This window comes from Coloeus monedula (assembly GCF_965178545.1).
Source record: "Coloeus monedula genome assembly, chromosome: 8".
NCBI lineage: Eukaryota > Metazoa > Chordata > Aves > Passeriformes > Corvidae > Coloeus > Coloeus monedula.
In genome coordinates, this window is record NC_138788.1 from 26,496,691 (window position 1) to 26,521,405 (window position 24,715).

Genomic DNA, 24,715 nt, shown 5'->3' on the forward strand with positions numbered 1-24,715 from the left:
TCACTGCTCTGTTCAGCACAGTGATACTTGACAAAAAATAGGGATTATATTTTAAAAAAATCATGCTACAAAGGCACATTTAACAAAAATAGACTACATCTGCACTTGTGGTTTGTCTGTGGCTACTGTTCCTCCAGTTCCATCTTTCTGTTGAATATTTGTGTTTCAGATGTGTGTCAAAATAGCTGAGGAAAGAGAACAGAATCTGTATCCATTTCTTGTAAGTGTAATTGAAAGTGAATGTAACGATACTGAAAGGAGTTGTATTGGTGGCCTTAGGATTGACAATATTTGTTTTAGATAGCACAGGTAATTAGCCAATATCCTCTGGACATTTCTGATGACCTCTCCACATTGCAAGGATGGGCTGGGATATTTACAAGCACCTAGCTGCTCACTGAAAATTAGCTCAGGTGGGGAGATGCTGCACATGCTCTGCTGAGCTGGTCCTGGGAGACAGCAGGTTTCCCTGAGACACGTGCCCAGAGCTGGGTGCTGGGTCCCTGCCTCTGCCGGGACACACCCTGACCTTGGCAGGGTCATAAAAGTAAATTGAGATAAAAGCTCCTGAAGTGGCTCTTGAGGGAGGCACCCTGTCAAAAAAACCATAAAATCAGGTTGTTGATTTTTAAAACCTGTGGGTGCCCTGATGTAAGAACAGAGGTTGGGTGTTGGCTGATAGCCAGCTGAATGTGAGCCAGCAGTGTGCCCAGACTAGTGGTGTCCTGGCCTGTATTTGCAATAATGAGGCCAGCAGGACCAGGGCAGGGATTGTCCCCCTGTGCTGGGCACTGTCAAGGCTGCACCTCAAGTGCTGTGTCCAGTTCTGGGCCCCTCAATTCAGGAAGGGCATTGAGGTGCTGGAGTAAGTCCAGAGAAGGGCCACAGAGCTGTTGAAGGGTCCGGAGAGTAAATAATTTGAGGACCAGCTGAGGGAGCTGGGGTTGTTTAGCCTGGAGAAAAGGGGAGACCTTATCACTCGCTACAACTGCCTGAAAGGAGGGTGTAGCAAGGTGGGGATCAGCCTGTTATCCCAAGTAGCAAGGAGTAGGACAAGAGGAAATGATCTCGAGTTGTGCCAGGAGAGGTTTAAATTGGATATTAGAAAAAATTTCTTCATTGAAAGAGCAGTGAGGAATTGTAACAGGCTGCCCAGGGAAGTGGTGGAATCACTGTCCCTGGAGTGTTCAAAAAGCACGTAGGTGTGGTACTTTAGGGACATGGTTTAGTGGTGGACTTGGCAGGGCTGGTTAAGAGTTGGACTTGGTTATCTTAGAGGTCTTTTCCAGTCTTAAGGATTCTGTGATTCTAGGCTTATAGTAGTCAAGTACAACCCCACACAGACTGTCATGAGGAACACCTGGCATCACTTACAAATCTGCTTTCAAACAGCAAAGTTATGCAGCAGTCCTGCTGGGTAGGAGACTCAACATCCTCTGGCACAAGAAAAGCCACGAGTGGGTGATGTGTCATGTGTGGGGTTGCATGGCCATGGTGGTGACACTGGATGTCCCTGGACCTGCGCTGGTGCTTGGGTCTAGTGAGTGAAGTCCTGCAAGCCAGTGCTGCTGATCCTGTTTGAGCCATAATGTGAGGTACACACATGCTCACATGCACGGGTATCTCCTTGGGTGAAGATGCTGCTTTCCCATTGATACATGGCTGGAGAGCCACGCTCATCTGTCCTACTGATGGGAGCTGGTGGGTGCTGAATGGGCCCTGAGTCAGCTGAAGGAAAGTTTCCCACCTGATGGGACTGGGAGGAAAAAATAAGCTTTTAGCTAGTGTCACTAAAGCACCAGCTACCTGAGCTTACTAAGAGGGATCCACTTCTGAGTTCATTCCTCACTACCAAACTAACTCCAGTGGCTTGCACCATGAAAAGCAGCACCTTTGTTTTTGAAAGGAGTCATCCTTTCAAATGGCTTGACATGTTGGGTCATGGGACTATTCTCTGTGCAGTGCTGAAAGCTGCTCAGGCAGTCTCCATCTGTGTCCCTGTGCCTGGAACTGTGACTGTCTCTGCTCCTCCTTCCCATTCCCTCTTGCTTTCCCACCACCCTCCACAGAAGTCCTTGGGGTGTTTTCCAGAGCAGTTTATGCAGGGAGAAAAAAAGTCAAAATGAAGTTCAAAGGTAACAAAACCTTGATGGGCAGGATGTTTACTTGCTATTTAAAATGTAGTATCGATATATGCGGTGCTTAACACTGTTTTAAACAGGAGATGTTAATATGGTTCCTTGTGATTCACACATAGCTGGTTTCTACAAGAATGACTGTATACTACAGTATTCCTGTAACATAGTCAGGGTTTACTAAATAATTATATTAAACTACTTGCTAGCTAGTCATGCTTGAAGGAAATGTCTAATAGATGCATATGTCATAATACCTGTGTTCTTATGTGTTTGGCACAACTCTCATCTGCTGCAGTAGTTTTTCATTCTTCCTTATGGCTGTGAGTGATCTGCTATTTGTAGAAGATCTTATTCTTGATTTTAGGGGCCAAATCTAGGAGATTTAGTCTAAGGAAAAAAATCCCCAAACACCTGGGTACTTTTTATGTCTCTTTCACTCAGAACCAAACTAACACAAAGTGATGGTTTAACCAAGGCAGCTGCTACACTGTGTGGCAGAGGGATTCAGTGTATGTAGACGTGCAGAGGTTAATGATGACATGTACACATTTCTTCAGAGGCCTTTTGCCTAGCTAGAGTGTACACTGTGGGTTAGTCCACGTGCGGGGGATGTGGGAGCCTGCATATCCACACATTTGCTCAGTAACTGTCCCTACTACCAGTCATAATTATTAAAAAATCATTAATTGCCGGTCTTTGTTTCACTTTCGCTTTAATTACTCACATCACATTAATCAGAGTTTTGCTGTGGAATCATTTTTACAAGGAGCAGGGGAAAAGGTATGTCGTGTCACGTTTTTCAAACTGTAATTGTATGGCATCAAGGTAATTGCAAAGAAGTCCCAGGTGTGTTGGGTTTTTAGCCCGGGAGGTGGTGCTGATTGACAGGTGTGCTTTTAAGTTGGAACGGCTGAGTTTTTAAGCTGATTGCAGAAGGTGCTCTGCAAGTTGTGAATACAATATAAATAATAGCTCATGTGTCTTTGTGTGATGTATACAGAGGATCACGTAAGTGTTGTGTGTAACCAGATTTACACCACCCATATCTAGGTCTGGTGAGCCATGCAGCCACACTTGTGTGCTGCAAAATGGAAGAAGGAAGCAGGAATTAGGATATAGCAGGACTTCGTCTACACTGCGTGGCAATAGGCTTTTGGGTGGCTGGCTGGATTAATTTCTCATTTCATCAGGATCTCATTTTCCATGGACTTTCCTTTCCTTCCTGGCTCGTAATTTATTCCTGTACAAAAGAGTGTGAAGCCCTGACATGATCCTTCCTCCACATTTTGTTCTCCTGGAAGACAATTTCCGGGCCTTGTTCACACATGTTGGCGGGAGATCCGGGACATTTGGGTGCTGTGTGGAAGCCTCAGCCCCCGTGACAGCTGCTGAGCAGCGGCTGAAGGGCTTTGGGGAAGAGCAGAGGGTCGAGGCCATTTCCCTAGTGAAAAAGGGCTACGGCATGCCACTTCTTTCAGTCTTACTTTGCACTATAGAGCTCTATTTTTTTTCTTTCTCTGCATTCCTTGTAGAGTGGTGAATGGTGTATCTATATGCAAGTACTAAAATCAGCCCAAGCTTTGTTTCTCGCTGTCTATTCATTGCCTATACTGCAATAACCATTCTAATTACCACAAGTTACCCTTGCAGTTAATATCAGTAAACAGCATTGTTCTCTAATGCACACATATATTCTAATTTAATAATTTCCATCTTCTTACACCTGATTATAACTGCGAATATCCCAGAAGAAATAAGAAACAGCAACACCAAAAAATATGAAGGCCTACAACACCAACTGCTAATGAGATTTCTGTGAAAATTAGTGTTGATTTATAGTCTAATAATCTCTGAGTTATTGCCTAGATTTTGAGATAACTTGTCATTTGATGGAGTGACTGGTGATGGGATCAGACTCGCTAAGGGATGAACATCTTCTTTATCCTTCAGACAGTTGCTTGTTGAGAACTAATACAGGGCTGAGGAGAAAAAGTTGTTTGTAAACTCCTTCTGCTTTTAGCACAATTGCTATATAGTCCTGAAAGCAAAAGAGTCTGTGTGTATGAGGAATTAATCCTGTTCAGGGCTGGATTAACTGGTGCAGAAGACCTTGGGCAGGGTGCCAAAGCAGTTTTGGCATTTGCTGAAAGTGGAATGTCCAGAGATTATTTTAGTGTGTGCCTCTGACCTGTGTGTCACCTGCCAGTGTCCCAAGGTGACTGATAAGAGAGCGTTATCAGCTGCTGACAACACTTCTGACAAGGAGGTGTGTAGGATCTCTGTATGTAGAGATTTTATGAATAACCATGTTTATACTTGAAAACCGTTTTATTTATTATGAAAGGCAAATGAGTTTTTCATTAGTTGTGGCAGTTTTTGAGTGCAGGGATCTTGCTACAATGGTGAAAGCAAAGACTGTTCCTGTTCTCTTTTTGTCCTTTGCTTTCATGGCATTTTCTCATTAACTTTTCTGTCTGCTCTGTTTTGGTGGGACTGCAGGACTGAATGTTGTTTGTCAGATTTTGTTGTCTTATTTGTCTCCTCTTTGACTGCTCCTTCCCCTCCTCTTTGTGAATGCATTCTTAGCTCTGATCCTTCTTCACCTCTTCCTTACTTCTCCTGTTTTCTTAAGAATTATGGGTGATATATTCATCTATCATTCAATTAGTTTAGAGGCACCAGGTGTCTCTTCAGGAAGGTTTGTAGGATCCCCTGACATGTTCTAGGGAATCATTTGCTTACTTAATCAAAGCAAGTACTCCCATAGCCTGAAGACTCATATTGTTAATAGTATAAAATAAATTTACTAAACAAATATGATTACTATTGCAGACATTAGAAGGACTTAAGGAGAGGTTATCTCTCTACATATAATCTCAAAACTGATGTGGCTGCTTTAGTTTCGATAAAGAATTTTACATTAATGATATCTATATGTGCAGAGGGTGGCATCAAGAACAGTCAAAAAAATTATTAACCCTAAAGGAAAGGGAGTTTCCTGGAAAGTGAAAGCAACCCAAAGGGTTGAATTCATGTTTGCTCTCAGGAGCTGTCAGGGATCAGTGATGACACAGCAGGGTACTGAGCTGTATGAGTATGGCTGTGAGCCACAAGCCTTGCAGTGCATGTGCCCGTGGTCGGTGCAGATGCTTCAGCCCTGCGAGTCCCGGGACTTTGCCCTGGGGTGGATCCCTATGACCACTGTTGTCCTTTCATTTTTCTTCTTGTCTATTCCCCTCTAAATCAATGTTTTACTGTGAAAATGTATTTCTCTGAGTCCAAAATGAGTCAGAGCCACCTTCTCTGTGGCTCTTGTTGAGTTAGTCTCACCAGTAAGTCTGTTCCTTGACTCTGTCCTTGATTGCCTCTTGAAGGGACACTGTAATTTGTTGGCATTAAAAATAACATTCAAGATGACTGCAATTGATTGCAGGTGCTGGGGAGAGGAGTCCTTTGGTTTACCTGAGATTTACCATAGGCCTGATAACTGAAAGGAGGTAGGCTCAGAGTGAGACATGATAATTGACGGGATGCATGAACATACTTTCCTCATTAGAAACATTGCACTTTTGTTTTAAAGAAGAAGCAAAATAGTAAAATGCTCATATAATAAAAGCTGTATACATTCATGAACATGATACAGTGTGCTCCTGATTGCCTCCTCCCTGACAGCCAGCATCAGCAGAAATCAGAAGTTCTTGGCCTCTTCATCAAGTTAAAATACTTTTTTTTGTGAGAAACCTTTGTGTTAAACCAAGGCCCCTTGGTATGAAAACCAGCTCCTTTTTGTGGTTCAGTTTACATCCTTTTCTGCCTATACCAATAAACACATCCTAATACAGAGAGGAAACATGGAGGAGTCAAGTAACATTTTTACCCATGGCCTGACTTTGCCCCATCACGTTGTACCTCGGGGTGATTCTGCATGGAGGCTGCATGACACGGGTCCATGCCAGGTGACCTTCCCAGATGTGCTGGGTCAGCCCCCAGGGTGCGGCAGCTTGCTCACAGCAGGCTTTGACAAAGTCTGGAAAACAGAAAAGGACCCAACACTTGTCCCAAAGAGGATGGATGTGACTTCTCTATAAAGTTTGCCTGAATAGCAGAGGCTGATTCCATGTTTGACTACCCTAACAAGAAGGTTCCCACAAGTGACTTGCCAATGGCTCAGTGTGACTGTGAAAATGCTGGTTTAGTCTCGCTCTGGTAAAGTCTTTGGGTTACTTGCTGCAATTTCATGAAACTTTTTCTGGCTGACACTGGCAGATTTTCTCTGTGATAGGCCCTGCTGTGCAGCCACGTGGCGCCATGTGGATACAACACTGGAAGTTTTTGGCCAATAGACTTGTCAGTAAAAGCAGGACCTGCTGTGAGATACCGGGGCGGGACTGAAATTGTGTTTTTCAAGAAACTCTGAGGCTTGTGGCCTGGCGTAAGCAGAGCCCAGGCAGTGCCTGTTGAACCAGGAGGGAGTTTGAAGGAAACGTGCCTGTGTTTGAGTTGCGCCTTGGCAGGTCTGGGGATTGGTTGTGGGTTTTTTGACTCAGACTCCTGCAAGAGCCTGTTCGTCAGTTCCCTCCAGTGCTCCCTAGCAACTGAGCCCTTTATGAAGTTCAAGTGATCCTCAGGCTACTGCAAGTCCCAGAGCTGTGTTATCAGCCAGAGGGAAGCTGCGCATCCTTGAGAAAAGGGGATGGGTTTGATTCTGGGAGAGCTCTCCACCTGTGGTGGGGAGGTTTCTGCCTACAAAGCAGGGATGGTAAGGTGCTGTGCAGAGCCCCAGGGCAATGCTGTCCCCTGTTTGCAAGAGTGGAGGGGGATTTGAGCCATAAACCACATTGTGGCACACAAAGAAGCCATTTCAATTTCAGTCTCTGCTGGAAGCGCCACATGGAAAAGAAAATGTGATTGGTATGAAAAGAAATGTTTACGTTTCTAGGAGCAGAGACCTCCCAAATAATTAGTATCACTTGACAAACTGCTGTTTAAAATGCAAGTGGTTTAAGTGCTGCAGCTCAACAGGCATTTATCAGAGCTCTGGCGTAAATGCGATCCCTGCTCTCGGTTGGTTTCTGCTATAAAGTAAAGAAGATTTCCGGTAAACATCTTTTGCTTAAGGAAAATTTCTCCATGATTTTATCCTTTTCTTGGTTGGAAACCCTAAATGTTAGAAACAGGACAAATCGCAACTTGGTGGCAAGAGTGTTTGGGATACTGTTTTGGAATGAAATAAATCCTGGATTTTGTTTTCTGTTCATCAGACCAGGCTTTTGGTCAGAAGAAAGACAGAAATGTTTCATTTTCTTTAGCTTTTGGGAGGAGGAGAGTGAAGGAAAGGTTTTTGGGTGAGAGTTTTGAAAGCCACAGCTTCATCTCTGATCTGCCTCTCTCTAATATTCACTGACTCAACTAAAAGTACTTTAAATAAAACCTTACTTTTCTCTAGGGCTGTTTGAAGACTGACTGAAGACATGAGGGTTGTTAAGATTTTTCAAAGGTTTAAAAAGTGGCAGCTTACAAAGAGACTGAGATAAAAAAGGAAAAGTTAAAAAAAGTCTCTCTGGAAGATGGAAATATATGGGTGCTTATAATGTACTGAAGTATCCCAGACCAAAATGACTTCTGTCTTTGCACACCAAATAGAATCAGATTATCATATATAAAATAGAGCTTTAAGAATCTAAATCCTTTTACAAAGGCATCACTGATGATATGAATTTCTTGCAACTTGCAAAAGGAGAATTGCTCAATTTATTTTCTCATTATCTTAAACCAGCTCAATGCCACCGTCTGTTTTTTCATCTCTGAAGGGTAAGAGACTATCATTCATGTTGCCTTCTTGTTTTATGATTCTGAGTGAAGCTATGTGCTTGGAAGGAATGCAAGACTGGGAGTCCTGATTAGTGCTGGTCCCATACGGATCTCACATGGTACTAGAGCTGCAGCATGGTAGGAATTGCTGTTCTTCTTCTCTTAATCTCTCAGCACATCAGAGGCTTTGCAAAACTGGCCAAAGAGACCTTGATCAAGCAGCATGGCTGTGACAAAGTTCCTGGGCAAACCTGTCTCCTTTCTGACCAGCCCAAGGCACTATTGCTTGAGCAAGGGTGGGTGATTCAATATCTTAATATTGTGTCTCTGTATCTCAACACTTGGATTTTGGATGGTTACTGACTGTAAAATGATCTTACTCTCTTTGGCCTGTGCTATTCTGTGCATGGCCTCTAGCAGTCAGGCTTAGGTAGGAAAGTGGGCAGTGCTGTCTTTGGGATGCTACAAAGGATATTCCACCATGTTAGAAATTAATTCCTGAAAATGGAGATGCAGTGATTGCAGTTCCCTGCATCCTTCCTACACAGGTGTGCAATGGCATTTATCAGACAAAGGATAAAACATTCAGGCTGTCTGTACCCATGGTAGAAAGGATAAAATTCAGAGAACTATCCTACAAATGTGCTACAGATAGATTTGAAAGAGGGCTAAAGTCATTCACTGTGTTTGCGAGAGCTGACTGCTCTCACCATGCTCTTCATCAGAGATCATGTAACCTTAGCCCTTTTGCTGGGAGATGTTTCTATCCTGTTATCTCTAAAATGGCTACCTGACCTCTCTTTACCCATTCATGAGTTATCCCACAGAGACCTTTCTGCTCTGAACCCTCATACAGCAAAGCTGTTTTCTGGGGACTCCAGGTCATGCCTCATCCTAAGCTGATTGCAGCTTTAGACTGACCAGTGTACAAGCAGTTGCTTGGAGATTCAGAAGCTCTTTAGCATTTGATAACTGGAATATTTTGAGGTTTATTTGCTATATATATGACAATACACACTTTCCGTCTTCTCTTAATCCTGTGCTTTGGAAAATCCATGCTTTAACCCTCCTGGACAGACTTCATCAGTTTTGTCTTTAGTGGTGTGGCAGAAGCAGTAATTTTGTGATACACACATGGCTGGTACTGCTGGCTCAGTTAGTGCAGAGTGGGGTGTGTAATACTGTGTGAGCAGCTGTAATAAAGTGTAAATATGGGCAAAATACCCTAATTAACTTCAGAATTCCAGAGATTTTGAAGTGTACCCTCTGGGAAAAAAAATACAGGTTGATAGTGGTTTGGGATTTGTGCAACTTCAGTTTGATAACAGGTATTTTGTGCTTTTCCTCTGTGTACTCTATTTACAGCAGTAGGTTCAGCTTCTGAATTGAGATCTGCTTTTGGGTGCAGAAGGCTAATCAGGGAAATGCTTCATGGCCCAGAGGTCTGGATTTGAGGACTCCAGCTCAACAGCTGCATCTCTCTGTGCTGTCAGGAAGAAGCATCTGTCAGGGATGCAGCGTGGTCCTTATTACATTATAATTTAGTGCTGTGGCTTAGAAAAACAAGGGCATTTATGTACTCAAAAAAACCCCAAACCAACAAAAACCCCAAACCCCTAAAAAAAATTAAAGCTCCAGTGATCTTTGCTACCAGAATAAATGCCCCTTACCTGAACATTGGCTAAAGGATGTTGCACATTTTTTTTTTTTAGCTAAAAAAAGCAAGGAAAATGGATGAATGAGTTGGTCTCCACACTTAATTGCTCCTTGCTTTTCTGAAATAGTGTATGTGTCTTTCCACCAAGAGAATAAAGTCCCCTGAGCCCTTTAGGCTTGTTTCCAGTTCCCACGTGATCTTCAAGGCAGTCACACTATGAATGTGGCTTCATCAGAAACAACGCTCTGACTTGTGTGACATCAAATTTCTTCCTCTTTTCAAGCTTATCAGTACATCAATATACAGAAATGCCCCTCTGCATGAATTGTAAAACAGTGTGTTGTTCCCATTCCCAGCTGGCTTGCTTTTCTAGCCCATCTCTCTTCCTTCAGCTATTTAGAAATGCAGTCAACTTTTCCTCTTCGTGATGTTCCTCCTGTGTCACATGCTACATATTACCCAACTTCAATAGTTGGTAACTGGTCATCTGTGTCAGGAAAGGTCATGCAAGTAAAGCTGCAGCAGTATAAACTTAATGAAAACTGAATCATTGGGAAGTTTTCTCCTGTTTGTACACACTGATGTTAAATACAATTTCAAAGCTGGAGAGGTGAAGCTTCCTTGCTGTGTTCTCACAGGAAACATTGGGGTACTGCCTCTACAGAACAGCTTGAGGGGTGGACTCTGTTACCCAAGTCATTAGAAAACAATCATGAAGGTTTGGGGGGGTTCTGTGAGGGCTTACAATGAAAGGGCTTGGAGCTTCTAGTTTGAAGTGTATTTTTGCCTATGCAAATCAGAGGGGACTAGAACTCTTCCATGTGCTGTTGTGGTGACAGAAGAAGTGTGGAGTCACCTTTTTCTGTCCTCTGGTGCAAGGAATTGCACTAGCCATGGGTATGGAACAGCATGGGTCCTGACAGATTCATTAAAATAACAGAAATTCAGATGAAACATATGCTTGCTTACAAAGTTATGTTCCTCTTATTCCTATTTCTTTTCATATATGCAGCCTGTAAACTGGCAGGACCCATCTCTTCTTTCTATCTTTGTAAGATTCGGCATGAGGGGGTGGCTAGCAGGTAGGATGACTTCTAAAGAAATAAAACAGGTCTATGTGCTCTTGTCCTCAGGCCATAAGGATTCAACACTCTTGGTCTTCTACTGGCTGACTTACGGCAGCAAGTGCTAAGGAAAGCAAGTTCCTGTGTGGACTGCTCCAGCAGCTGTTTGTAGCAGAACATTAAGTGATAACTTCATGGGTCTGGCATGGGAATTGCTAGGAAGGATGGTGGAATAGTATTCACACTCATTCTTTGAATAAGCACCAGAGATACTGTTTATTTTTGTTAAAATAAACTGTAACTTTATGGTCTAACTGGCTGGTGAAGTTTCATGTTTTAATTCAGTGGTCCAAGTTCAAGTTCTGGTCTGCTAAAGAAACAGAGTTATTTACTGGTAAAGGGTGTTGAAACTGGTGCAGGCGATGTGCTGCTGAGCCAGATGAGAGTGGGAAAGTCAGTAATTTAGATTCCACTTGTGACTGTGGTACAGAAAGTGCAGATTAATGAAGGAATGTGTGCATAGAGGGCCAAATTCTTGCGTAAAGGGAGAAATGTTGCCCTTTCTCCTGGTTTTGCCTCAGCAGTACTTATATTATTTGCCTGGAAAAAAATAATGTTTTAATGGTGTAGCGGTTAACACTTCTAATGCTACTGGAGTCCTCTCTGGTCTGGGCAAAAGTTCTTGTTTATAATTTGTATTTGTGCATTGAAGTTTCTGGAGAGCAGGGCTGGTGCCCTGCCCTGGGCTGGGACCTTTACATCTGAGCCCTTGTGCTGGCTCTGCCAGGTGCACTGGGAGTTTAAGAAGCTGATGCTGGGAGTCAGGTATGGAGCTCTGTGGTTTCATCCCAGCAATGTACCTAAAAAAATACCATTTTGATAACAAACTCTTGCCTCATTTAGTGCCCAATGCAAGTTACTTTGCAGGAATACATTACATATTAACTAGTGGTCTACCAAAATAAATCCATCTCTTTGTAACTGTGAGATTGGAGAGCCTTGGTTAATCACAAGGGCCTGTTGTGCTTCAGGAGACGGGGAGTTGTTTGGGGTTTTTTTAAATGAGAAGGTATGAAGCATGAGGAGGACAAACCAGGACAGTGCAAGAGATTAAAAAAAAAAAAATTAAGGAGTAGACCTAAGTGAGAGAAAAATGTGCTGGATAAAGTCAGGCCAGTGAAGGAAGGGGAAGACTTGAAAGAGAGAAGTGGCTGAGAAACTTTAATACTTGTGACAAGGGATGAGGAGGAGGAAGAAGAAGGAGGAAGGGATGGCAAAGAAAGCAGAGGAAGGTTGTATGTTCTTTGAGTTTTCCTCAAGGAGAAATGGACAGAGGAAGAGAGAGTGGAAAGGAGGAATTTAAAAAAAATATGTGGCTCCTATAATCCTGAAACATTTAAGAGGATGTTAAACGTGGCCAAATAGTAAAAGTAATAGTAAATTTTGACCTGCCTGATAAGTTGCTAGCTCAAATAACCCCTTACTTTAAGGATTTATTTGCTGCCAGACAGGAAATAAAGCCAGTGGAATCAATGTCTTTTGGGTCTAGTCAGTGTAGAGCAAGACTAGAGTTTCAGGTCATTTTTCCTTTGTAAGCACTTTTGTATTCCATTTCACAAGAACATAAACCCTACAAAACCCCCCAGCATAAACAGCAACCAGGTGACCCTGAATAGATATATATTTAAAGAACTTCCCTTTAGGACTGCTTTTGGAATTTACATTGAATGGAAATCTTTGATATTTGGGTAACTGATGCAGATGGAAATAGTTTGGAGACTGTTCCAACTAACAGCAAAGAGAACAGTGCAATTTTCTGATGCTGAAAAAGGGAGTTTTCAGTTGATCAGAAAAAAATGAAAATAGACAAAAAAAAGGACATAGAAAAGACATACTGGGCAGCAGAAGGAAAGAGCAGTGACCTGAGTTTAGGGACATTGGCACATCAACACCAGAAAAATTTTGGCTGAAGATCGCTGTACCTAACAAGTGCTCATTAAGTTTAAATACGGATGGGGTAAGGAGCTGCTCCTGGCAGTCATGATCTCAAGAGACCCTGCAAGGAAAAACAGCAGGAGACTTTCAGGAGGAAGGGTGTGAAACAAGCATGGCTTGAGCACTGTGTTTTTAAACAAGACCACACACAAAATGACCCAACTTTACAGTATCTTGAAGTGATTCTAAATGGCTGTTTTATATTAGAAAAAAAGCACACTCCAAGTGTAATTGTCGTATATGATAGAAGAAAAACAGACTCCTGAGAGTCTTTAGAAATGGTGTTACAGCATAAAACTTCATGATACGTGGTTCTGAACACAATCTACACTCTCCAGCTGGGTAAGAGGAGATGTTCTTCCACTTCTCTACCATTCATTCCAGTGCATGTCTTTCTTGATTAGAGGTGGTCTCTGATTAGGGAGCTGTGCTGAACAAGACACTCAGGATATGGGAGCATCCTCCAGCTGATCATCCAGATAAGGAGCATAATTCAGATATGCTCCACAAAATACCTTGTCTCTTTCCACTGGTGATAGAGTGCAAAGAAAAGCATCCTATTGTATTTTAAGTATGCAGTGGGAGTAGCCTGATGTGGGCCTAGTTCAGCATCTTGAGTCTAGGGGCACATCTTTGATTTTACACAGATATAACTTCAAGCAAATTCAAGTGCTTGAGTTCAGAACCACAACTTTTCTAATTTGCATTTCCTTTGCATGGCCTTGTCAATAGGCTGCACTGTTTCTACCATCTCTTGGATTTTGGTTCTACAGATCCATTTGCTTCTCTCTGCTGCTCTTACATTTGCTTTCTCCTGCTCTCCATTGCTCCCACATTCTTTCTCATCCTGACAAATAAATGAAGTTTAATCTTGATAGGTTACCTCTGTTTCTGGTGAACTCTCAATATTCAAACTTTGAAGCTATTACACTGGAGATGGAAAATGTGCCCAGGATAGACTTTCCATTAAACTGTATTTAAATTGGAAGAGAATGCTGGCACCTCAACAAGTATTCCAGAATTAGATCCCAAAATACTGAGGCTAGCTAATCTTTTGGAAGAACAAAAACTCTTACTGATTTATATTTAGCAGAGGGAATGCATTTTAAAAACACAGCCTATATGAGGCCCCTTGAAGAAAACATCTTTTACATTGATTTGTAGTGCATGGAAATACTATGCTGCCGTAAAATATTTGCAGTTGGGCTCTGCTTTTATGTCGCTACTTTTTTTTTTGCAGTATGAACTGTCGTGAACTCTCTGAGAGTGGCTGCTCTGCTGACTGTGGCTGTGCAGTGAGACAGGGCTGCCTCTGGGGCAGCAGCTTCACTCTTCATCACGGCTGTGCCCGGTGTTGCAGGAGGGGAAGGGGAAAAGCAGCAGTGCAGGCTGCACCGTGGTGGGAACACCCGACTTGTGACTGTGAGGCTTTGGTTCAAAGTGACTGCAAGGTTTGTATTTGTACTGTGCCCTGGGACCTGTGCAGAGAGGGATGAAGGGCTGCTGGCCCTAATCTCAGCAGCACAACTCTAAGCTGAATGTCTGCAGTGACTGCTTGGGTTTAGTTTATGTGATTATAAATTAGGAGGAGTTCTGTAATGTTAACAGAAGTGTAACATGTTCTGTGCATAGTTCTGATCTGTACTAAGAAAATGAGTAACTGGAGTTACAGTAGGTGGGAGAGCTCAATGGCTTATCCCAACTGGGCAGTTTCTGGAAAAGGAGCTACGACAAGAAGGGGGTTTGATAATGCAGTGAGTCAGAAACGCAAACATAACTTTAATCTTATGGCCAACAGTGTATTAGCTTATCTTTGAGAAGATAAGGATTATCAACAGGACAGAGCATGGAAAGTTCTGGGTTTTTTTTTTCCTTATGTCCCACCATCTGCAGCACAGACAGATCAGCCATCACCCTGGGCAAGCTGTTTCTCTTCCTCCTGAAGCATGAGATATTGGAAAAGGAGAAGATTACCAAGCTGCACATTTGTAAGAGAAGGGTAAACAGAATTTTTGAAACATCCCTAAACTGTAAACCAAACTAGACTTAACTTGCTTTCTTTTGTTAGAAAACATATTATTACATTTCTCATTAGACTGCTGACAGAGCCGACCTGATTACAGCAGAGCAAAAATATTCTAAATCAAGAAAGAGATCTTAGATGCTTCCAGAGCACCCTTTTTTACTTTGATCTTCTCATTTCCTACTCACAACATCAACCTACAATAGTAAGTTAGCCTAAGTAAGCCATAGAAAGAACAATAAAGATACAACATCACCAAGATGCAAAGAGAATAAGGTCAGAAGTGCCTCCCTGCTGTCAAAAACGTAATTACATGGCACATGCAAAGTTGTTCCTGCCTGTGGATCAGAGGAGCCACTGGAAGCTGCTGTAGGGAGGCGTGGCTGCTGCTGATGCAGGGATGTCAGTCTCCTTCCCAAGGATCTGTCTGGAGCCCGGGGCCGCAGCTCCTGAGGCAATTCCTTCCGCCCAGGATCTTCCGGGGGGCTGCTCACCCCCTCTCTCCTTACCTGGCAGACGGGAGCATATGGCTGCTTACTTATGCTCTGCTGTTCTTATGGGCTTAGTGGGCTTATGGTCTGCAGGGGCTCGGGGGGATTTGCCTGGGGAGAGGGCAAGGAGGGACCTGGAAAGGGTGGGCTGCACCCATGGGAAGTGGAGCGGTACCAGGGTCTCTGTGGTGTGTCACGACAGTAACTGAATTTTTGGGAATGACTGACAGACATTGAGTAAACAGTGCCTAATTAGGGGCCAGGAGATGGTTAATGATTACACAGCATTGAAACTGAAGATTTTAAAATTTGTTTATAAGGAGAAGAGATTTCTTCTCAACAGCCTTATGTGGATATAGAACTATATTCACACCTTTCTTCCTGGGATCATCTATTCTTCAACAAAAAAAAGGGCCTGATCACCCTTGGTATTTTTTAAGTGCTTGCAGAGCTGTCAGCTGGATTGTTCCTCCTGGAGATGGTATGCGTGGGAGTTTGCCTCCCCAGCTCAGTCCTGCCCTGCTGTCCTCTTCTTCTGCCTCTCCTGCATTTTGAGGGTCTTCGTCACCTTCCTTCCCTCATCTAGCAGAGCCTTCTCTAGGCTCTGCACAGAGGCATCTTCCCATCTCTCTGTGTAATTTCAACAACAAACATTAGTTCAGCCTTATCCTTCCTATAGTCAATTAACAGATTCACTTCTCATCTGTAGTACTTAAATCTACTTTGACCAGCCTAAACTTTTGCTCTGAGTATTCTGCTTTTTTAAAAAATAAAATATTACAAACAACTCAAGCTTATTATAACTGAAGCAGAGCTCTTATTCTCCTGTCACTCCTCATCTTTTTTATGTACTTTTTTTAAGCTTTATAAAAGTTGCCACACTCCTGACTCTACTGATGCTCAGAGCCTTAGCATTGTCTTTGAGCAAGCTTTTGTAAAGCCTCATATCCAAGTTGTAACCAGGGACTCCTAAGTTGAGGTGTTCATCTGTGTTGCTAAAAAAGCCCCACTCCCAGGTCACTGCCTGGCACTCCTGCAGAGGTTGTTGTCTCTGTTGGACAGGACGTGTGTCTGTTCCTCAGCCACAGCACTGCAAGAGTTAGAGGGCAAATGCACATCCCAGCTGAGCAGAGAGACGGAGCAAGTGCCAGTCTCTCTCTCAGCCCCTCCTCCTAAATGCCCTCAAATACACTGGTATCATGAGTCTTGTAGATCCCACTTGCATCTATCCCATCTTCCAGCCAAAGCCTTTTCCCTTTCTGTTCTGAAAGCTTTGAAGTCATCTCTTCTGTCACTGACAAATGAAGTCTTGCCATGCTTGTATTTATTACAAATTTCACCTGTTGCACCTATTTCCCTGCCCTTTGTTCTTATTGTCACCTTTTGCATCTCTTTCACTAATTTAATTTTTCTTTATGAAATGAAAAATCAGCTTCTTCACTTTGAGGGATCCTCACAAATTAACCACTCCTTTCCCATCACTTGTCAGTCAGGCTTGAAAGATGGATCCATTGCAGATCATCCTGCAAACAACTCCAGCTTCTGTTGCCCAAGTTTTATGCTGGGTGGGGGGAGGCTTCTCACAGATGTCGTAAAACCACCCTTGTTGTCTTTCATATCTCTTACTGTAAGGACAACTTAGACAACTTTGCATGTCAGGTTAATTTAAAAAAAAAAAGGACTGGTATTATCTCCCTTCATATACATGTGGTTTGTCTGCACCTGCCTCTTGTCTTGCAGTTTGCAATTTAAATGGAAAATCTTACGCTATGCATGAACCTACTCGCTTGATACATCTTGTCACCGCTAAAATAGCACAGATGAAAATAAGTTATGTTTTGGCTTTGACTTCTTTTGGAGTCTTGGATGGGAGCGCTAGATCTGAGCAGCTGGCTGAGATCCACCTTGTAGATATTTCCCTAATTCACTAAAGTTTAACCCAAGATGCTCCTTAATTTGGATTTGACATCCTAGAATTAACCTTTTGCATTTCTATCATTGAATGCCCCAGCGCTTGCAAAGCTATAGTCTGTTGCTGTGGAGGAGCAAAGCTTTGCTTTGGCTTCTTGGTCATCTTGCAAAGATGAGTCTCTACTTGACTGTGGTGACAGCAATCTATCCGACAGGGTCATTGTCATCCTACAGACCCAGGGAGAGTTGGATAAAGACTGGAGATACGTTATTACTTACTCCCTCAGGAACAGCAAACATGTTTTTAAAGGCAGTGAAGATTTGCATTAATTTATGGTTCTCTTTCTTCTGTGCACATGCCCTGGGTCAGGCTGTATGTGAGAAAACAAGGTTTGCAACCCCTTTCAAGTTTCCACTGGTGTTAAGCTAATGTTTATTTTTAGTAAACTGTATCTCAGATTGTGCTTTTAAGAATCCTTTTGCAAAGCCTAGCACAACAATTTCATTATGTTTTCTCCTTCTGAGCTTTTTATTAACAAATATAAAGGATCATTGTAACTAGTTATGCTGTATTTCACTGATAATTTTCAAAAGTGTGGGTCTAGCTCAAGAAATGATAAGGACTACAAGCATTCACCTCAGCTGATTTTTTTCCCCCCAGTGCTGCTACTAACTACCCAGCTTTGGAAAGGCTGTGTGGATACTCCTTCAGGGGCAGGTCTTTTCTGCTGCACTGTGTGGGTGTCCCTGTCCCCACACTCACACATGGTTTCCTTTTCTTCCTTCTCAAAATCCTTCCCTTTAAGTGCTTATCCAGTAAGGCCACCTGCCAGATAAAGCACTGTCTGTCAGCCTCTTTTGATAATGTAATAATTCTGAAACACTCTTCTCTGTTCATTGTGTGGTGTTTGCCCTGCACACTCATTTCACTGTCACTTGTCTGCAGCACAGTTACCTCTGTCCCCATCCCAGACCTCTCCTTCTCCCCAGGCAGACAAGGATATGTCATTTCTATTTGCTACTGCATGTCAGTCTTAGGGCTCTGTTTTAAAGTCTTCTTTTCTGTTTCTTTCAATTCTGAATGATACTTATTTGACATGCTGTAAGAAATTTATCTTAAACACCTTGCAGTCAGTTTTCAATCTGAAATGATTTTTTACAGTATTCTCATAAGTGCCTATCGAGATATTTTCAACTGGCAAAAATGTATTTTTAAAAAAATGAACCCAGACATTTCTTGCAGCATTTAAGAAATCCCAAGCCTTTAAGATTATGCCTAATGTTTGCAGAGCATGAACACTTCTGGTGAAAACCCCTAAGAGGATTTGAGCTGCATTTTCTAAGCTGAGAACTCCCAGTGTTGCCTTGTGTGTGGTGTGTTGTATACAGGATGTTGTTCAGGCCTTGAGATCCAGGAGATCAGGCACAGGGAAGATAATGCACAGGGAAGGATGAGTGTGCCACCTTTGGGGAAATACTCTGCTTTACCAAAGGGCTCCAAAAAGGATGCACTTAGGAGTGGGACACGGAAGGCAGAGAGGTTCAGCTGTGTAATGATGTGGTTCATGTTACCATCTCCTTCACCTTGGCTCACTTAAAGGTTTCAGAAGATCCAGTCCATGGCCTTGTGGCTCAGGGGAGCAAGTGGTACTTTACCACTTCTGTTACATTCTTGACAGGGCTTATGGTATTATGGGGAGGTTGTGTTCAGGGTTCAAACCCAGTGCTGGGCGAAACAGTTCAAACAGCATCTATAACCAGGCATGAATGGAGAAATGAAATCAAACCTGAGGAGCGAGCAGCTGCTGCTCTCTCTGACCTCCAACATGAAAGCTGGAAAGCTGCTCAGAGTTCCATGGTGCACCTCTGGGTTTGCAGCCCTTCAACACAGAGGCTGTTTTCAGACAGGAATGATCTTGCTCTTGTGGCTTTTGTCACAAGATAGCAGTTTCAAAGGGGTGATAGTAGAGAACACACCTAGTTTGCAAAAATCTAGTGATACTGGAAGGGATTCAACCTCCTGTTCTTTGGGGCATGAGACAGTCTCTAATTAAACAGGTTTTAGGCAGTACCCTGAGAAGATTCTGTCTATGGGCCTGCTGCAGCTTGTATTGTCTTCTGACCACGCAATCTGGTCTGTGGGGAAAGCCAGGGTGCACCATCCCAGGTCAGCAGTGACCTTTGCAAAGGGAAAAGGCCAGGCTCATGTGAGCTTCTGCACCCTGACCTTCTCCTGTAAAACTCCCCTTTTGTGCAGTCTGTACTCCCCAAAGGTTTCCCTCCATGACCTGCGTGCTCAGGTTAACCTCTATTTTCTCGGTACTCTGCACCTTATTTCTCCTCCTCCACCTGTGAGAAACAGGAGAAGGAAGTTGACAATATTCCACATCACTTTTAGCATAAAAAAACTCTCACTTGGTTCATCTCTCCCATAAAGCATTAATGAAAATGTTTAAAGGTAACAGCTCTGCTGTATGACCTCCCTGCTCTGTTCTGAAGGAACAGCACTGTTGCTAAAAATGGGAGGAAAAAAACCCAGCAAGGAGATGAGAAGAGAAGGCCAGAGTGACAGATGCTGAAGTTGAATGATAATGTTCTCATCAGAAGCAAGCATTTTGAGTTCTGCTGAAAGTTAATCACACTCACCCTGATAATGTGCTGTTACAGCTTTGTGTAGCTACAAGCTAAGACTACCTAAAAGGCTGGAAGGAAGAGTGTCTGGGCTTTTTATTGCAAAACCAAGGATTATATTAGAGGTGTAAGCATTTTATAGTGGCTATAGAATGACATAGCAGCGAGCAGTTAATGTGTGTGAAGAATACAGATAATTAGTTTCTATAGTTTGTGTGTTTGAAGAGTTCTGTTTAGTCATGCATCTCTACAGCACAAACTGGCACATTTTTAAGGTCATATTTGCTTTTGTAGCGTCCTTGAGTCTGTCACAGAATAGTTGTGTATTCTATTGGTACTCTGTTTCCAAATCTAGGAGTATTTCCTCCCAAACATATGTGCATGGTGTAGTGTGTATGTGCACACAAGGAAAAGGAAGCGCGTGACTTGTGCTCAGCAGAGTGGTTGTTTTGAGCTGGAACTGCTGCAGGCTCCCCTTTGAAAAGAAACGTGCCTGTCCCTTCATCCAGGAACAAAGCTGCTGCCGTGGCTGTGCTGATCCTGCATCAAGTCTTTCTGCAGAGTCTTGAGTGGAGAAAGATGTAATCTCCTCTGTCCTTCACAGCCTTTCTCCCTCTTACCTTTCCTCACTGTAATCTTAGTGTGCTGATCAATGCCTTCCTGATGTGTGGGATCTCAGCTGAGGTTCTTATCAGTGGAGGAGAGAGGAGAATGGATGGGAGTTGGTGGAGAGATCCAGGTGGGTTGCTGCTGAGTGGTGCTTGAGCATAAATTAGCAATGTGTGTGTCTGAGCTGGCACATGGCATGGGTGGATAGGGCACCCAGAGTCACATGGAGGCAAAGATCAATGGAGTTGCTGTTGCAAAGGAGGTGTGAGAGAAATGGTCAAGTTGTGTAGGAGTCCTCTGGAAGTGGAAGATTGTTCCCTAGGTGTGACAGCTTTGTTACAGCAACTTCACAAGTGCTTTGCTCCAGTTTTAGAACCAATTCTTGTGTTCTCTCCTGGTCTGTGGCCTCAAGATGGCTTGTGATTTCAGTGCTGAGGTGCAGTCTCAATGTCATGCTCTGTACTGTCAGATTGTCTAGACAGGAGTCTTCAGTATCCTTGCATCTTTTATTGCTGAAGCTCTAAAAACTGATGCTGATGCTCTAAAACCCCTTAGTGGTTTACAGTTTAAGGATTTGGTTAAGTTTATTTTTTTATTTATACTTTCTATCTGAAGTACCTCTGCTTTTTTTTTTTGCATTGAAAATTTCCATATTACTCACAGCAGATTTGAAACCCTTTTTTCCCCATTCTGCTTTCAGATTCCATTGGTGGGTCATTTTCAACTTCCTCCCATCGATGCCACCACAAGCAGAAGCACTGTCTCCCCATCCCACAATGTGGAACTCTGTCCATCAGCCCTCTGCTTTTCCATCCTCACACGAAGGGATCCCAGATCATCATGGACACAACACAGAAGGCGGTGAAGCGCCAGGCTAGCTTCTGCAATGCCATTACCTTCAGCAACAGGCCCATTGTTATTTATGAACAAGTCAGGCTTAAGGTGAGTAAATTATACTTTCCCTTTTTGCCATGGGAGCTGCTGGGAATGTCCCAGGCTTTGGTGCTTGCCAGCAGATCTTTAGCCCTTCCTTGAAAAGCACAGTAGTCAGATCTTGGCCTTAAAGATCTGCAGTCTTCGTTGGTACTTCTGCTTTTCTCGCTGTAGTTCTTGGAGCCATAGTTACAGACTGCTCTGGAAACTGAGAACAAAAAGGAAATCCACATTCCAAAAATACTTATATTGATGTTAGACAAATACGGCAGATTAAGCTGTGATCACTTGGAAAACAGCAAGAAAGGGATGTATTGATTAGTCTGAAAGGCAGCAGCCTCAGTATGTCTCTAGAAAATGTGTCCTCTAGGCTTTGCTCCTATCCTGCAAAGCAGCTTTACTGGGCAGGCTGAGGGAGGATGAGGAGTTAGTGAAGGTGTTCCATTCCACAACAAGCACTTTTGTTCCTGTAAGCAAGGCAGCAATGAGGGCTGGTCTCATGGAGGTGAGAAAGCCAGGCAGTAAGAGGTCAAAAAGGACCTGGAAGCGAAGGTTCTTGCTCATGTGCTTGGCAGGAAAACCAGAAGAGTTTGGAGGAAAGGATGAAAGGAGAAGTCAGCGCAGTCACAGTTGCTGTTTAAGAAAAGGACCTTTCTGGCAGTCTGCCGACTGCTTTGTTGAATCAGTCACTTGGTAGCATTAAGGGCAGAGGACAGAACATTGCAGGGATCACATTTTTCTCACTGGCACAAGCTGATTTCACTTCCTTTGTGCCTATGGTAGCCTGGAGGATGGAGTTCATACCCCTGGTGCTGCAAGGGAAATCCAGCTCCTCTAAGACAAAATGCCTTCATGTACACCAGGAGCTGCTTTCTAATGAAGAAACTCCTCTATCTCCTTAGGAATTGAAACACTTTTCAGATTATCAGCACCTTAAGGAGCTTGGGACCCTTGAAACTTCATTCATAGATACTTTCCCATCTTTATGCCCTCTAGTTTGTGGGGCTGTGTTTTTCTGTTCATAGCTGATTTCACGCCTTCCATTGGCACAAAGTAGGTCATCTTCTTTGGCCACTTTAGTTCATGGCACACATGAATGATCTGACTGCAAATCCGTCATTTGCACAGAAGGAGTTTTCCAGAGGGTTTGTCAACATGTAGATTCCCAGTTTGAAAGATCTTGCTGTTGCCCGTTGCTAGAGGTCCAGGAGTGCTGGGTCCTACAGCAGTGTATCAGCCTTCCCTGCCTCTTTGCTCACAGCCAGCAAAGGAGCAAGGAATGAGGAAGATGCATCCTTTTGGAAATATATGGAGATTTCAGGCTCAGGCCCAGAGATAGAAAATCCCCACTACAGGTTTCTTATGCTTCCTGTGGAGCTCTTAGTGCTTCTATCCAGGCTGGAAGCCCAGCAGGAATCTCTCACATTGCCTAATGAGATTTTTTCCCATGTTGGCCAGCAGTTTGGACAAGCAACTGTGACAGATAGTCTGGGAGGAGATGAAAGCAGTATTTCACTTTTGAAGACACCATCAAAGATTTGAGTGGATTTAGTGGTTTAGGCAAAGGTTCTGGGTTATTTATTCCTCATTCTGAAACAAGGTAGCTATCTCTGGAAATTCACACTTGTTTATCTCTGTGTATTTGGGGATTTTAGCTTGCATAACGTGTGTGAAGAATATGCATGCAAATCTGCACAAGAGATTTATGAGCAGAGCTCCTGCTGACTCCAATGGGAAGGTCTCATGGGAGTAATCAACAGGCTTTAGCAGAACTTGTGCTCTAGGGAGGGATGAAATGTGAAAACATCCTTGCTTTTGTATGATAAGTCCATCCTGTAATTGCCTCGCTATTGTTCATGGCTGTGGAAAACAACATCCCAGACCTTCTTACCAGCCACAGACTAACCATGAACCCAGTCATTCAGGTCATATAAAGTCTAAACTCCCTCTGGGAAATGGAGTGAAGAAGTAAGGAGATTTCATTCTGTTTATTAGCTATTGTATATCAGGTTTTATTCTGAGATTATTTTGCAGCTCTGGGAATATGGGAATATGGCTGTCAAGCAGCATCAGACACAAATGTTCCAGTATGGTTTCTTCCATGTAATTCAGGGCATTTCTAGGAAGTGAAGTTCTCAAAGATGGCACAAGGCAATAAAGATCAGGAGCCTGAATCTGTGAAAGCAGCAGTGGTTTAGCAGTTTGGATGTTGATTCTGTCTTTTCCTCCCCTTCTGGTACCCAGTGGACCTCCCAAGCATTTCTGCTAGCAGTGGCTGCTGAAAAGAGAATTTGGTCCATCATTAACCATTGCCTTTTTTAGCAAAACTGTGAACCCTTTGTCCAGCCATGTCTAATTCTTGGCAGGCTTTATACTTGATTTTAATTTGGATATTAGTTTGCCTGTGGTCAGACTGTATTGAGAACTGTTTATAGGTGCTGATTAATACATGGAACATGTGCAGCCTTAATTACCATATGAATATTTACTTCATGCTGCCTGTGACTGCTGTGAAGTATTGGCAAGAGACTGAATTGTACAAATGACAATGAGGCCATATTTATCTTAGACCCAAAAGCTTTTAGGGCTTGCAGTAAATTTGCTGCAAAAAATAGCCCAGGCTTCTTCTTGGAGTGTGTGTATTATGTTTCCCTGTTTTTTCACGTGCACACCCTGTTAACCCCATTTCTACTGGGGACATGCACAATGCCATCCCACCCTGGCCAGGTATATAAAATAGTAAATCTGCTTCAGTCCTTTTTAGTGTCATCCCAGTGCCCACCCTGTAAGCAGGAGCTTCCCATGGTTCCTGGGACTGAGGTCAGTGCTGAAGTGTTCCATGTAAACAGTTTAGGTACCTGGATGGACTGAGTAGGGATAAAGAGCAGCACTCCCTTAACTGAAAATTGTCTGTTGATAACTTTTTCTGAGCTCTGAGTTATTTTCTCTGCTACTTTAATTATAAAACAGAAATCTCTAGGCTTTGAACAATGTCTTTGTTGTGAGATTATTGTGACCCCAAGGGCACATGTTCCAGATTTGCCTTGGAGAGGAATATGTAAAAGAGAAACACAGTATTTACAAATGTGATTAGCAGAGAATGCAGAATTCCAAAGAAAATGTCTTGTAGAATCCCTTGGTGAAAATTCTATACTTCCAAGCTGGGACACGAGGGACTCCTGCCAGGCTTTTGAGAACTAAGTCCTGCAGTCCTGGACAGTTCAGTCTCTGTCACTGCCATTCATCCGAGCCATTAGTGCTTTGGCAGAGTATGAAATTACAGAACGGCAGCGACTTTTGTGTGACATCTGGTAGGTGGTACCTGTCCATGTTTCTGCTCTTGTCCTGCGGCCAACAGTGGAATTGCTTGAGGCTGCCAAGGCATTGATGGAAGAGGACTATCTCAAGTGCTCTCGTGTTTGCTGCAGGTTCAGGGTGTGAACAGATACAGC

The 24,715-nt window shown here is 43.1% G+C and overlaps 1 protein-coding gene across 1 annotated transcript in view; it reads left to right on the forward strand.

The window, feature by feature from the left end:
* The window catches only part of NEURL1 (neuralized E3 ubiquitin protein ligase 1), a gene marked incomplete at both ends in the record, with an annotated part of 142,389 nt that overhangs the window by 62,886 nt on the left and 54,788 nt on the right, over positions 1 to 24,715 (forward strand). The window contains one exon of the mRNA XM_082285839.1: positions 21,031 to 21,272. Within this exon, the coding sequence (XP_082141965.1) occupies positions 21,031 to 21,272 (242 nt within the window). The remainder of the gene's footprint in view (positions 1 to 21,030; positions 21,273 to 24,715) is intronic.